Consider the following 15,313-nt stretch of genomic DNA (forward strand, 5'->3'; position numbering starts at 1 on the left):
AACTCTAGATCTGACATATTACCAATGTTCATATTGTTTAGGTTCCTAGCCTTTGGTACTGCCCCTTGTTCTTTTTCTTGTGGTGAGCTTTTTTGCCTTATCATTTTATCCAGATAAGAATACATGAAGAAGTGAATAAAATGCTAAAAGGGTGGCAAAGACCCCAGAAAAATGTACACTAACCAAATCAGAAGGGACACCAAATTGGGGGGGGGGGAAGAAAGGGTTTAAAAAGAAGTTTAATTAAATTAAATTTAAAAAGTTAAATTAAAAAAGTAAAACATATATATATTTTAGACTGGTGAATAGAACAGAGTCACCCACTTGACTTTGGGTGTATTTTGGTCTCTTAGAAGAAACTACCTCCCACAATTTTAAAGAAACAAAAACATATACACACACACACACACACACACAAAATAAGGGCAAACATGATGAAGGGATGGAATAAGAGTGTAATGATGAAAATTAAAAAAAAATTCTAAGAAAGGAATTGATAAGATAAGTTGGTTGGAAAAAGAAAAAAAAGAATGTGAAGAGAATTTATTGAGGCTGGAGACTAGAAGAAAACCCTGTGCTAGATTTAGGGTATATTTTGATCTATTAGAAGAAATTGTATCTCAAAAAAAATTTTTTTTTAAAGATTTTATTTATTTATTTGTCAGAGAGAGAGGGAGAGAGAGCGAGCACAGGCAGACAGAATGGCAGGCAGAGGCAGAGGGAGAAGCATGCTCCCCGCCGAGCAAGAAGCCTGATGCGGGACTCGATCCCAGGACGCTGGGATCATGACCTGAGCCGAAGGCAGCTGCTTAACCAACTGAGCCGCCCAGGCATCCCTCAAAAATTTTTTTTAGAAGAAAAAATCCTATATGTATACAAAAAATAAACTTAGATACAAGAAAGGATAAAATATGACTATAATAATGAAGGTTTAAAAAGATTTATTTTTTAATTTTTTTTAACATTTTTTTAAAAATTTATTTATTTGACAGAGAGAGATCACAAGTAGACAGAGAGGCAGGCAGAGAGAGAAGGGGAAGCAGACTCCCTGCCGAGCAGAGAGCTCGATGCGGGGTTCGATCCCAGGACCCTGAGATCATGACCTGAGCCGAAGGCAGAGGCCCAACCCACTGAGCCACCCAGGGACCCCTAAAAAGATTTTTTTAGAAAGGTATTATTAAGATAAACTAATTTAAAAATTTTAAAAAAGGAAAGAGAAAAAGTTAAAAAATTAGAATACGAATAAAATAAAATTTAGAAAATTCAATTAACTTTGCAGGACTAAAGAATCATGGGGCAAAAGCCATGAATTCCATGCTTTGCTTTCTCGTCCTCTGGAATTCTGCTGTTCTCCTTGATCAGTGAGCTTGGTCTTGGCTGGATGTTCTTGCTGATCTTCTGGGGGAGGGGCCTGTTGTGGTGATTCTCAAATGTCTTTGCCCGAGGCAGAATTGCAATGCCTATGCCAGGGGCCGGGCTAAGTAATCTGCTCCGATTCATTCTTGGGACTTCCCTGAATGCTTTCCATAGAGCTCTAGAGGCTGGGAATGAAAATGGCGGCCTCCCAATCTCCGGGCCAGAGGAACTGAGAGCTGGGGCCCCACTCCTCAGTGCACCCTCGGAGAAAATGGGTCAATCACTCCCATCTCCCTGATCTCTGGCCATGCTCTGGGCTCATCTGGCCTGTGACCGAGCATTTCTGTATCTGATGCGCAGCCTTGCCTGGAGTCTCGAAACCCAGCAGCAGATTCCTGCCTCCATAGGAGGAAGGTGGGTCTCTCTGAATCTGCCACTTGTGGGGTCCCTGCTTCAAAGAGTGGTCCAAATGTGCTGCAGATCATAGTTTATGGTAACCCTGAGGTGAGACCTCACCCCTTGGCTTTCTGTAGTCGGCTTCCACACTCTGATACCTGGGAGCTCTGCCATACTCAGACACCCCTGATTTTTCATGACCCCATGGGACCTGAGACCACAGTGTCCCTGGGGGGACTCCACCCCCACTTGGCCTCTGGAGTGATGTCTCTCTGTGGGGATTTTGTGCTCTGTTGCTCCACCACTTGCCAGGAGCCAGCCCCTTCCCCACAGTCTATCTTCTGATCACCTCAGATTCACTTCTCCACACATTCTACCTTTCAGAAAGTGGTTGATTTTCTGTTCCTAGAATTGCTGCTCCTCTTCTCTTCGATCTCCTGTTGAGTTTGTAGGTGTTCAGAATGGTTTGATAGCTATCTAGCTGAACTCCTGTGACCTGATGTCATTTCAGTCTGCTACTTCTCTGCCATCTTGCCTCTCTCCTTTAATATTTTCTTGATTCAAACCTAAACTTCCTCCACAGTAGTTAAAGGTTATTGCTCACATGTGCTAAAACAGAATGTGTGGGGTGGCTGGGTGGATCCATTGGTTAAGTGTCCAGCTCTTGATTTTGGCTCAGGTCATGATCTCAAGGTTGTGAACTCAAACCTCACACTGGGTGTGGAGTCTGCTTAAGATTCTTTCTCTCCTTGTGTCCTTCTCCCACACTCTCTCCCCCTCAAACAAAACAAAACATAACATAACAAAACAAAATAGAATGTGCATTCCATTGGTAGATTCTATATATCAGAAGGATTACAAAGCCTAAGTACCTTATTGTAATTTTCTGCTGAAATGGAAATAATGCTGACTAGGTCTAGAATATAATATGCTAATCACTAGTTTTGAAAGACCAAAGGGGAGAGGCCAAGTTAAGGTGAGTTTGAGTTGGTTTGTTTGGGAATAGGGCTTAGTAACCAAAATACACAGATTGGGTTTTCTGGTCAAGATTATATAGGTAGTTTGGAGGCAAGTAAGAGGTAGAAACTTGAGTCCAGGGTGAAATGTCTAAGAGCCATGGGCTGAGCACAAGCACCCTTCCCCTGAATTGTCTATGTTAGGCAGAGGGCAGGGCGTGGATTTTGGTGTCCTGGAGGATTGGTGATATGTGAGGGAGAGCTGAACACAGCCACAGCAGGCACTGCATTCCGATAAGGGCCTGCAGAAATTTTACTCCATTTCAGGGGGAACCTTAGAGATATAAAGGCATAAAGGACAGATTTCAGACTGGACACATGAGGTGGATGCCAAGTGGGAGGCTATTGTTGGCTTAGGACTCTGTCTACTTCAGAGCATGTAGACAGTGGGAAATCTATTCAGTAGACTATTGTTAAGCTTCACCTGATTATAATGGGGAATGGCTGACAGTTTGATGCCAGTCTGGTTGGTTTTTGGATCAGGATCTGAGTTGGGCAGCCTTTAGTTAGTGGTGGTCATGATGAACCTGTGATGAGATTGTGTCAGGAACAGGAAAGGAGAGGTTCTATTTTAAGCAGTTAAAAAGGCAGATTTTGGAACCATTGGTGCTATGTTCAAAGCTAAATGCCAATATTTCTTATTTGAGTTAACTAATATCTCTGAAGTTTATTTATTTATTTTTAAAAATTTTATTTATTTATTAGAGAAAGAGCACAAACCAAGGCTATAGCAGGCAGAGGGAGAAGCAGGCCTTCTGCTGAGCAAGGAGCCTGATGTGGAACTTGATCCCAGGACTCTGGGATCATGAGCTGAGCTGAAGGCAGACAACTGACTGAGCCACCCAGGCATCCCATATCTCTGAACTTTAGTTTTAGTTTTCTCTTTGGGATAAAAATGCCATATTCAAAGGATGGTTGTAAAAATAAAATGTCTTATCCACTAAAACTTTCTCTGATGATAGAAATCTTTTATAATGTCCAAGTGATAGCTACTAGCCATATGTGGCTACTGTGCACTTGAAATTTAAGTAGTAAAAACCAATAACTGAATTTTATTTAGTTTTAATTAATTTAGATAGGCACATTTAGCTAGTAGCTAGTATATTGGACAATAGTTGTAAATGATAGCTATTATCGGGACTACTTAAAATATAAAAAGTTAGCTTTTTAGAATTTCCTTGACTGATATATTCTTTCAGTTACTCATTTTTGTCTTGTCATATTTTGTTTGGTGTGCAATGAAATATATAACAATGTTTCTATATTGGAGAAAAAAAATGAAAATTTTAATAAACATACAAGAGACCATATATACGTACAAGATATATAATATACTTTAATCTTAATCACAAAATAATTATACCAAGTGTAGAGGACTTCAGAAAAGCAAATGTTTGTGTTGTAATGAGCACTAGGTGTTATATACAGCTAATGAATCGTTGAGCACTACATCAAAAACTAATGATGTACTATATGCTGGCTAACTGAACATAAAAAAAAAGAGAAAAGCAAATGCTCCCTTCAGCTCTCAGTATTTTCAGGATGAATGAACCACTTGCACTGGTCATTGAAGCATGTTACATGTTTTGGACAGGTAGAGAGAAAAGAAAGAAATTTCAGATGGAGGCATGGTGAAAATAAAACTAGTAGAATAGAAACCTCCAAGATGTGATCAGAGCTCAGTGAGTAGGCTTATTTTCTGAAGTATGGAGGTGGTTTAGAAGGTGAAATTAAGCTAGGAAAGTGGTTTGGAAGATGATATCCACCATATCATATCAATATAGTTGCCTTCGAATTGATAGCTAAAAAGTGTGGGATTTATCTTCCAGGCAGTAAAAATTAAGAATTACTGATGTATTTAGAGCCAAAGAGAAATATAATCAAAATATTGTTTTAAGAAAGTAACCCTGGTAGATGTGGAAGAAACAGAGATATGAGTTAGGAAGCTTAAACTAGTATGGACAAGAGGTAAAAGGTTTCTGAACTAGAAGGGTAGCCATACAAATGACACCCCAAGCAGGTAAAACTGACAGATATTGCTGTCGATGCATTGGAAGGAGGCGAGTCAAGACTCAATCATAGCATTGGCTGGAGTGAGAAAGAGACTTAAGTATAAAGGATATGATAAGAGATAGGGATAGATGTATTATAGTAAAAATACCGAGGTGAATTGTAACATTTCATGGAGAAACAGAGTCACTTGATGGTTACTTGACTACCAAGAAATTTCTAGGGGAAATAGTCACTATCTATATATTTTTGTGATGCATTGAAAAATTAGTCTGAACCAACACTTTGAAAACGTTAGTTTTTTTTTTAATATAAGGAATGAAGCACTTTTAATATGTCAACAAACACATGATCTGTAGGAAACTCAAATATAATGATAATCAACAATGACGCCATGATTGTAACTAGTACCTCCAGTTACTAGTTTGTAACTCCAGATTGTAACTAGTAACTCCAACTCTCCGCCTTGTCTTCAATCTCTGCTAGCTTTATCCCTATTTTTTTTTTAGAGTGAACAAAAGCAGACACAATAAACAACTAGTCTGAGAACTTGAATCCAGTATCATGTGGTCTGGATAATAAGGTTTTATTGATTATTACCAATAAGTTGGTAATAGACTAAAAAAAATTTTGGTTCTTTTCTTTTTTATGAGAATTGGAAGTGGAAAGTTATATTGGTATCAGCCATTTTCTTCTCGTAATCTTCATTAAATCTCTCATTCTGAGCAACAGTAAAGTGATTCTTCCAGTCTCCAACTGTCCCTGAAATTGTCATGTGGGAGAGAGTCAGTTTACCTTTCTCTACTCTCCTGTTTCTGTGTGAATTGTTCTACTCTACCTTTCAAGGAGCGCAATATTGGACAAAACATTTCTGTTGCTAACCTATCAATTTCATTCTGAAGGGAAGAAGAATTTCTTATCTGATTTGTGGGAGAGGGAGAGCCCATTATCTACTGATGCACATTAATGGGGGAAATAAAACTACCACAATTAAAACAGCAAGCCTGTGGGGGATATCTTGTCTTTTTCCCCTGCCCTCTTTGGATGTCAAAGTTTGGTAGGTGCTTATGCCTGTAGTTTCCATTTATAGGCTCACTGAGAGGGTCTTGTATGTGGGAGAATTCAAGGTGTAGTTTTGAGGAAGAAAACTAAAAAGGAAGACCCCCCAAATTCTCCAATTGCAATCCTTGTTACTTTTCCACAGATGTTTTCTTCCCCGTTAGTGCTTAGCATCATCTGTTATCCTGGGTATAATTGTTTATTTTGTTTGTGGCTATAATATAACATTCATGAGGGAAGAAATTTCTGTGTTTTATTCACTGCTCTGAGCATTACCTAGAACAGTGCCTGACACATATTAGCCCCTCAGTAAGTATTTTTGAATGAATAAATCTGATAGCATAGAGCCCTTATAAACCCATTATAAAATGGATTCTTTGCCCCATCTGACTTAATTCAATGTTTTCACCTTATCAGCCAGATCTCTGGAGAGAACAGGAGGATGAGGAATTGGATGTACACACCACACCTCACTCTCCAATTGTTTTCATTTCATTCCCGGTGTTCTACTTCTTTTTCCAGAATCATTTATTATAGATCTTATTTTTCTTAGCCACAGAAAACTCCCTCAAATCTGTGAAAGATTGGACAATTCTTTAGGATTATGACCAAAAAAACCATAAATACCTTTTCTCATGAATGGAGAAACAGAGTGGTTCATGATTGTAGTAGGAATTGATGAATAGTTTGCCATTGGATTCTGCTTCATAACATCAAATGAAGTGTGAAGGACAATTTTATCTAGGACTTCATCATCTAGGTTTTTCCCAATAAATTCTGCCAACTTCTGAATTTCATGCTTTAGATTCTATGATGAGAGTCAAAAGAAAAGTGAAGATATGATATAAGATAATTGGTTTAAAAATATTGAAATGAGTTAATAACAGTAATCAGTAACATGTCATGAGTTAAAATTTAAACAAACATCTTAGGGGTACCTGGGTGACTCAGTCAGTTAAGCATCCAACTTTTGATTTTGGCTCAGGTCATGGTCTCAAGGTTGTGAGATTGAGTCCCATGTTGGGCTCCATGCTTTGTGTGGAGTCTGCTTGAGATTTTCTCTTTCACCCTCTGCCCGTCCCCCTGCTCTAATGCAATCTCTCTCTCTCAAATAAATAAATAAAATCTTAAAAAAAAATCTCTCACAAGTACTCAATTTAACATGAGGACCCACACTGTTCTAATTTTTATTAACTGGAATTACTAAGTTTTTCTTGCTCTAACATGTAAACAAAAACTGAGTGGTATTAGTGAAACATTTACTATAAAATAACATGCAGTGCATGGAGAATGCTTCACTAAGAGTTATGCCTAAGTGTCCTATGCAAGTCAGTTATGGGAGGAATCTTGGTCTGTTAGATGTCTTACAGGGAGAGTCCATAGACTGATGATAAGAAGAAAGACATTGCAGAAGCATAGGGTCAGACAATTTAAGGAGGCGCTCTCCTGTTTCTGACATTGATAGAAATATCCCAGACCATCTCAGTCATGGCAATAAGTGGTAGGAAAAGAATGACAGATGACTATTTTGCACCCATCAGGTACTCAAGAGGCACCCATGGCTAGTAAGTCTACTACCCAGCATATCCAGGTGTTTATGCATTCCTGAGAGGAGCTCAGTTCCAATGTTTCCTTATCAGAGGGACACACCACCCTGGGAAGCTGTGGCTATGGGAAGTCCCTATCTCTGGAAGGAGTGTTAGGGGAGTGCACGTGGAAAGGTTTAGCCTGACAACTGTGTCTTCTGCTTTAAAAGCTTGGATATCAAAAGTAGTACTTAATTTATTTGGCCTCACATAGACTAGGAATCAGCATGAGTGGTGAGAATATTGTGCTTTGAGTGACTAGTCAGGGCACATTCCAGAACATGATGACAGAAATACTTAAAAGGGCTCTAGGGACTCTGATGTTAGAACTACCAGTTCAATAAAATTTCTTGCTGGAATTCATAATACTTCAGGATGCACCTTGTTAAAAGACTGTCATTCTTGGTGACATAGCCTTACTTTCCCACTGCTATGATACATATGATAGACAAGTATCACCTACATGGAGTTTTCTTATTCTGAGTTTAATAGCACCCTTCCTTCTGTGGCTTCCCCAGTTTGTCATATCTACCCATGAAAGGGGAACTCTCCCCTCATAGCATACAACTCCCTGCCATATTTCTTAACTGAGTATCTAAATCTAGAATTCTGTGAATAGATAACTCTCAGCACTAAAATAGGGATATGTCTCACATTTTCTGTTTGAAAAAACCATAGAGTGGAATCTAAGCAACAACAACTAAAATCATAGATATGGAGAAGAGATTGACGTTGCCAGAAGTGGGCAGTGGGGGGTGGGCAAAATGGGTGAAGGTGGTCAAAAGGTACAAACTTCCAGTTATGAAATAGGTATATCCTTGGGACGTAATGTACAGCATGGTGACTATGGTTAATAACACTGTATTGTATATTTGACAGATGCTAAGAAAATAGATCTTAAAAATTCTCATCACAAGAAAAAATTTTGTAACTATGTGTTGGTGATAGATGTCAGCTGGACTTGTTGTGGTGCTCATGTCATAATAAATACAGTTACTAAATCATGTTGTACCTGTAACTAATACAATGTTAAATGTCTATTATATCTCAACTAAAAAAATAGAAAAATTATTGTTTTACTCTTTTGATATTCTGTAGAAACACCTCGATGAGGCCCAGCAGTGACTGAACTTAGGAGTTGTACGTCTAAACTAATGTGCCCACAAATCCCCTGGGCATCTTATAAAGTGCACATTCTGACTTAACAGACCTGATGTAGTCTCTTAGAGCCCCATGCAGCTAATCTGTGAAGCACCTTTTTAGTACCAAGACTTCCAGTGATAAATTGAAGAACAAAGACTGTAATTTTTGTAGATCTCTGTATTTAGTTGTCACAGATAGTATTTAGCATAATGATACATCAGTATATATACTATATATGCTATATAGTATAATGATACTATATCATTATATACTAGCTCCTATCAACATCATCTTATTTAGTCCTCATTGTAGATCTTGGAAGAGTATATGTTACTATCTAGTTTTTGCATTTAAGGAAACTAAGTAAGTCTCTATGATGTTAAGTGTCCTCCACAAGAATACTTGCCAGTAGGTGGTAAAGCCAGAACTTGAATTCAAGAATTTTGAATCTAAATCATTAGTATTTTCCATTACACTCTAATTTCTTAAGTCATTTCTTGAGATTATGATGTTTCTCACGTACTAATGAAAAAACCCAAAATGTACTAGAAAATGTTTTCCTTTCTAAACAGAATTTTAGAGTAGACATGAAAGGGGAAAAAAGGTATCACTCATACTTTGCCTATCTGGAAAAGGTGTACCATACCGGATATGTTCTGGGGAGCTCCAGGAATTGGAGATGAAACTATGTGATACATAAACTCATGATATGCCATGTGTGCTTTGATGAATGGACAGCAGCAGCCAATGAAATGCAGCATTTCTTGTTTCAATCTGTGGGTCCCCAGTGTGGTGCATACATTATGACCTAAATGTCTTATGGTCCATTAAAGCGTTGCCCCTCACCTTCTTCAGGTCCTCATAGAAGAGGTAGAGAATGCGATGTTGGTCTTTGGCTTTCCACCATCCTTTCACATGGTCATGCCAAGAACCCCAGCACACTGCAACGAGGGATGAAAAATGGTAATGAATCATAGAAGCCCAACAAACAAATATTCCACTGAAAGCAGAGTTCCTAAAGAGAGGGAGAATATACTGATGATTTCTTCACAGTAAAGCAAGCAGAGCCCTGGCTGGTCTAAGGAAATGATTCTTTCCTTTTAGAGTGAGGATTTTGAGAAAAGGAAGAAACAAAAGCTGAATTCTCTTACCCTTCCCAGCCAGAAAACTCTCAAAATACTCTTCCCAGGTTCCTGGAGCAGGAAGGGCTTTATTCATTCTTTGGAAATGGTAGTAAGATACCATATTGTCCTTTGGATTTCTTGCTACATAGATTATCTAGGAATGGCAGGAGGAGGGAAAAAAACAAAAGTAGGATTAGACTTATATGTAGTTATTGCCCACACAAATTATGTTCAAGTGGCTACATTCCATACAGATGAGATTTTCTGATGCGGTGTTCTTGTGATCATGGTCTTTGCAGGACTTGAGAAAGAATCAGATCAATCTGCATATTGATTATTGTGAAGAGATCTGTTCTTTAATAAGTGAAGTGGTATTTAAAAAAGATTTTTTATTTATTTGTTTCTGAGAGAGAGATAAAGAGAGGTGAGGGGTAGAGGGAAAGGAAGAGAATCTTAAGCAGACTCCACACTGAGCATGGAGCTCCCAATGTGGAGCTTGATCTAAAGGCCCTGAGATCATAACCTGAGCTGAAACCAAGAGTCAGATGCTTAGCTGACTGAGACACCCAGGTGCTCCAACAAGTAAAGTGATTTAAGAGGAAACTGAAGACCACTCTAAGGAGTAAACTGTGAATTCCTTTTTCTTTTTACCTTACAGTTTTTTTCTATGAAGGATGGTGGCAGCAGCTGGATGGGAAGATGTGTTTTCAGGGTCCGTGGTGAGGGCATTTCATTAGCTTGGTTCAAACCTGTAAAATTGATTTTTGATCACTTTCCACCATTTGTGGTTGCTTTAGAATCTTGCTGCTTCAATTGTTACTATTTTAGGAACAATTGAACAATTCAAGTCACCTGTGCAAGCACTATAACTGTAAGTTTGATCTGAGAGAATATTTCTAGCCTATGAATGATTTTTTAAAGATCTGGAATTGTTTTTAACCATAACAAACAAGAAACTAGGTAAATAAGAATGCAAAAAATTCATACTCTTCCACCATGAAATTATCTCACTTGGGCTCACCCTTATGGAATAAAATTAATTTCTTTTTTTTAAAAGATTTTATTTATTTATTTGACAGAGAGAGAGATCACAAGTAGGCAGAGAGGCACGCAGAGAGAGAGGGGGAAGCAGGCTCCTCGCTGAGCAGACAGCCTGATGCGGGGCTCGATCCCAGGACCCTGAGATCATGACCTGAGCCGAAGGCAGAGGCTTAACCCACTGAGCTACCCAGGCGCCCCAGGAATAAAATTAATTTCTAATGGAGAATAAAAACTTAACTTACTTTTGTATAAGCAGTAACTCCATTAGAAAATGTCTGGAGTACAAAAATGGCCAGACATAGTTAAAAAAAAATGCAAAGTCACAGAATTCATTAGTAATTGTTTGAATGCCTAGAATTTAATTTTTTTCTAGTTTTTCAAGGTGGTTGTATTAATTCTTATGTCTTCCCTATTAATTTTTTTCAGCTTGACTGCCTAAAATTTTGAGAGGGCTATGTGGTAGTAAAAATCCTAGGTGTTTATTTGGGCCTTAGTCAAGTGTGGCTATTTGAAACTTACCAGATCCTATGGATGGATGTATCCATTCGATGAAAGGAAATCGTATATGAGTAGGTGCTCGTTGACTTTTCTCAATATTGCCTTCATTTTGTATTAAGTCCACTATCTCCTGAGTCCATGTTGTTCCTTATTCCATTTGTAAGATGAAGATGCATAGACATTTAGTGTATTACATTTCTAAAAATATGATTATACTTTTCAGAACACCTCTCTGAATTTTAAAGCTAGGTTTATACTGGAATTTAGAAAACATCATTTTTTATTTATGTCTTGTGTTATCATAATGTGAATTTTTATACAAAGGCTGCAATTTGTTGTGGATATTATATTGGTAAATAGTTCACTTTTTTGCCTGTCATAACCATTAATTTGGATTGTTACCCAATTGATGTAGCTGCATTGTTCTAAGAAAGACAGAATGAAAGGTCTTTCTCACTTGATTTTAATCTCTGGAGAGTAATCACTATGTGGTTTTCAGGCTGTTTCCCAAGCACATAGTATGGGACTGCCACATAGGAGGTATTTAATATGTGTTGGTTCCATGAACAAATGAATGATTAGTACCTGGCCTTGATATTAATCATTAGTACTTAGATTTCATTTTCAACTTTTTCTCAATTTTTCCCTTATCTCAGGGACTAGAAGGTTAAAAAGTGTATTCCCTAGACTCCTTTACCGCTAAGATTTTGAATACTATTTAGACACTGCTAATGAAATGCATTGGAAAGTGGAAGAGTGGTAGAGGTCATTCTTTCCGAGGTAGTGACACTAATGGTAACTCCAATAGGTAGACATTTTGCATAGGCCATACCACATTTTGCCGCCTAGTTCTTGAACCCGAGAAGCTACTGGAAGAAGGGCCTCTTTCTCCAGCCTCAGTTTCTGTGTGCTGCCTGATTCTAGACTAATATAGTTCCTACCCACTGAATCTTCATACTTTGACGAAGAACTGTTGTACTAGGTATTTTGACAAATCCATGTTGGGAAGATAGTTGACAATTTTAGGATGGTTCTCTGAATCCTGGATCTGGGCTTACCTTCCTGCAGTCTATGACACCAGCCCTCATTACAGTTGCCTTTTCTCATACTGTCAATTCAGTGCTTTTAGGTCTACAGGAAGGGCGTAAGTCAGGGAGCAATGAAAAAAATTACTTTTTATATCCTAGACGAGTTAGGTCTCTAAGAATTTCTGGCACCAACTTTTTCATAACAGGGTAAAGGACCAATATTTCTTTAGCTATCTAATCAAAGAGAGAGCTGTTTACACTGATTTGATGTATTCATTGAATTTACAGCTGTTTAGAGTTAGCTGACTTTGGGGCAGGCTGACATGTTGCTACAGGTTTGGAGATAAGTGGAATGACTTCTCAATTCATCCTCTAAAAGTCAGTGATTTTAGAATATATTTTTCTCTTGGCTCATTCCCAGAGTATTTAATTATTCTTTTAAAAATTTAGGTATAAACCACATTTTTCATCTATGCTTTTTCTTCTTCCCATTAATCAATATAACCTTTATTAATGGGTAAGGTTTTAGTGATGATTAAATGTTACATTAGCTGGCAAGCAGGGTTTTTTTTTTTTTTTTTTTTTTTGAGTGTGTTGTTTGGATCATTCAAGTCCTATTAATTCTAACCCATGAAAACTTTAAACAAACCAAGTCCTACTGGTCACATTTGGCAGGTGGAGAAAAGATTAATTTTTAAATATTATACTTAAATGATGTAACCATGTACTGAAGTGATGACAAAGTAGAATTGTGGACAAAATTAAAACTGTGAGATGTGATTCTCACCAGTGATGACTTTTATGTTCACATTAGGAAAGTTTAATCCTGAACAGGCTCCTGATGAGTAAGATTAGAAAATTAGGAACAATATGAAAGTGATGGATAAATGGGAGTCTAAAGCTGCCTTCTGCTGGCAGAGTCTTTTATCAGGATCATTAGAGATAAAGACTCAAAAGGGGTTTGAACATACAATCTAAGAAAATGCTAGGTTTAGATTTTTTGGTGTGTGTGCACAAGTGTATGTTTCAATATGAACGTTTGTGTGTGGGTGTGTATGCGGAGTTATTGACAGGGAGCTTGGTTTTGCAAAGACCAAATGTATATGCAATCTGGCTGTGAATTGAATAGTATATTTTTAGAATACCTGCAGATATGCACAAATATCTGCAGAGAACTATTTCTCCCTGGTCATCCTCAAATTTTTATGATACAGTGGCTGGACTCAAGAAATCTAACTTCTGTAGCAACTTTTGTTAAACTGATTACTGAAACAAGGAAATAGGTTCAAAACATACCACAAAGGAAGATAGAAATCAAAAGAGTAATTCTTAGACCCTGAATTGGGAGATTTTGAGGGCTTCTGGAGGGTGCTGAGGTGAAATTAGCATTGTAAGAGCAAAGCGCCCCTAATTCTTCACCTTTTGGGGAAATCCCTTTTGTAGCTTACACACAGACAAAGCAGCGGGTTTTGTTTTTTTTTTTTTTTTTTACGGGATCTGCACTAAGAGCCTGCATTGGGAACAAACAAATCAACAATCTAGTCCGTTACTTCTTGGCTGTTTGAGTCACTCCTGGGAAAGTAAAAAAATATGTGCATTATAAGAAGAATTAAATTCTTAAAATTTTGTGCATTATTTTAGTATTTTTTTTCTGTAGTTTCAGTTTCCACAAGTGTTTTGACTTAGCCATATCACTCTGTCCAGTAAACAATTTTCCAACCCAGATCAGTTTCTTTATTTCATTACTAATATTTTGCCCACTCACCTTCCTAATTCTCTTCTTCACCACCCCCCTCCTTCCACCTACCTGCTTTAGGATAGGTGGCAATAAGAAGATCATCGGACTTGGCTTGGAAGTTCCAGATCTGGTCCCATGAGTCACAGGTAGGTGTGGGTTGAAGAATCCCCTTCACATAGTTGACAGTTACGCGCTCTGTTCCATCAAATGTATCATTCTTTGTTTTGTTTAAGGCCATTAGTGTCAGAAATGAGAGTCCTGCTCCAGAAAAATGTTACTACTCAATCTGCACAAAGCTGAGGTCTATTTATTGAACAGACAATGCAAAGCAGGCTGCAAGTTCTTCCTGTACAGTCTGGGGATGGCTGGCCGTCAAAGGGGAAAGCAGCTAGAGGTCTGCAGGCCCAAGTTCCAGGAAACTCAGAACTACTGTTTAGGCCTTTGTACCAAGGTGTTTTCTTAATAAGCTCCAGTGCTCCTCCCTGCCAAGCTATGAGGTAATACCAGAGGCCCTCCCAAATCCTGGCTGCAGGGTTGAGGTTCATGTTCAGTCCTGCTCTTCTGTGTCAGTTTAACAGGAGTTAGTGCTGTGTTGTTTATGTTTTTCATCTTTGTGTTTGTAAAATAATTCACAGATATTCGTTGTTTCTTCTGTTAATTTTAAGCTAATTAAAAAGTTACAGAGAATTTGCTCATGGAATTAGATAGCAGTATAGAATAACTTGCCTGAAAGGCTGAAGGGAAATGTGTCGGCTCTTGGCAAGAAGGTCCTAGATTTGAATCTTTTAGGACAAATATCTGGAAGGGTCAGTGTTGTTATTTTTAAGAGTAAAATAAAATATTCTCTATTACAGAAGCTTCTCTTCCTTTTGTAGGCTGTACAGTGTCAGTATCAAAACAGGCATGTCTCATTTAAAGCAAAAGAGTTGCGGACAACTCCTTGCTTTTTCCTTGGAACCGTTTCTGGTTCCCTCTTGAATTTTCTTCTCCTGTTTCAACCATTACTTCTTCTCTGCTGGCCACCTCTCGAACAAGACTAGATTCCTTTTATCTTTTTTTTTTTTTTTTTTTGTGATTTATTTTAGAGAGAGAAAAATAGAGTGAGCATGTGCACATGAGTGGGGAGGAGGGGTAGAGGGAGAGAATCTCAAGCAGACTCCCTGCAGCACGCAGAGATCTCAGAATCTCGAGACCATGACCTGAGCTGAAATCGAAAGTTGGATGCTTAACCCATTGACCCACCCAGGCCCCTCTCCTTTTAGTTTTTAACTGCTAAATATTATAGGTCACCCACCTAGTTTTCCTGTGTCTGACTGTG

The 15,313-nt window shown here is 38.2% G+C and overlaps 1 protein-coding gene across 1 annotated transcript; it reads right to left on the minus strand.

Annotated features, from left to right (window-relative positions):
- Window positions 1-5,424: 5,424 nt before the first annotated feature.
- LOC111155885 (sulfotransferase 1C4-like) lies at window positions 5,425-14,457 on the minus strand. Its single transcript, XM_022516341.1, has 7 exons — window positions 14,065-14,457; window positions 11,251-11,376; window positions 10,342-10,439; window positions 9,718-9,844; window positions 9,413-9,507; window positions 6,465-6,645; window positions 5,425-5,540 (listed from the first exon to the last, which is right to left on the minus strand). Exons 1-7 carry the CDS (start codon window positions 14,231-14,233, stop codon window positions 5,425-5,427), a joined length of 912 nt encoding a protein of 303 aa, XP_022372049.1. The 5' UTR covers window positions 14,234-14,457.
- Window positions 14,458-15,313: the final 856 nt, after the last annotated feature.

The sequence above is a fragment of the Enhydra lutris genome, unplaced genomic scaffold (assembly GCF_002288905.1).
Source record: "Enhydra lutris kenyoni isolate GAN:26980312 unplaced genomic scaffold, ASM228890v2 scaffoldscaffold44, whole genome shotgun sequence".
In the NCBI taxonomy this organism is placed as follows: Eukaryota; Metazoa; Chordata; class Mammalia; order Carnivora; family Mustelidae; genus Enhydra; species Enhydra lutris.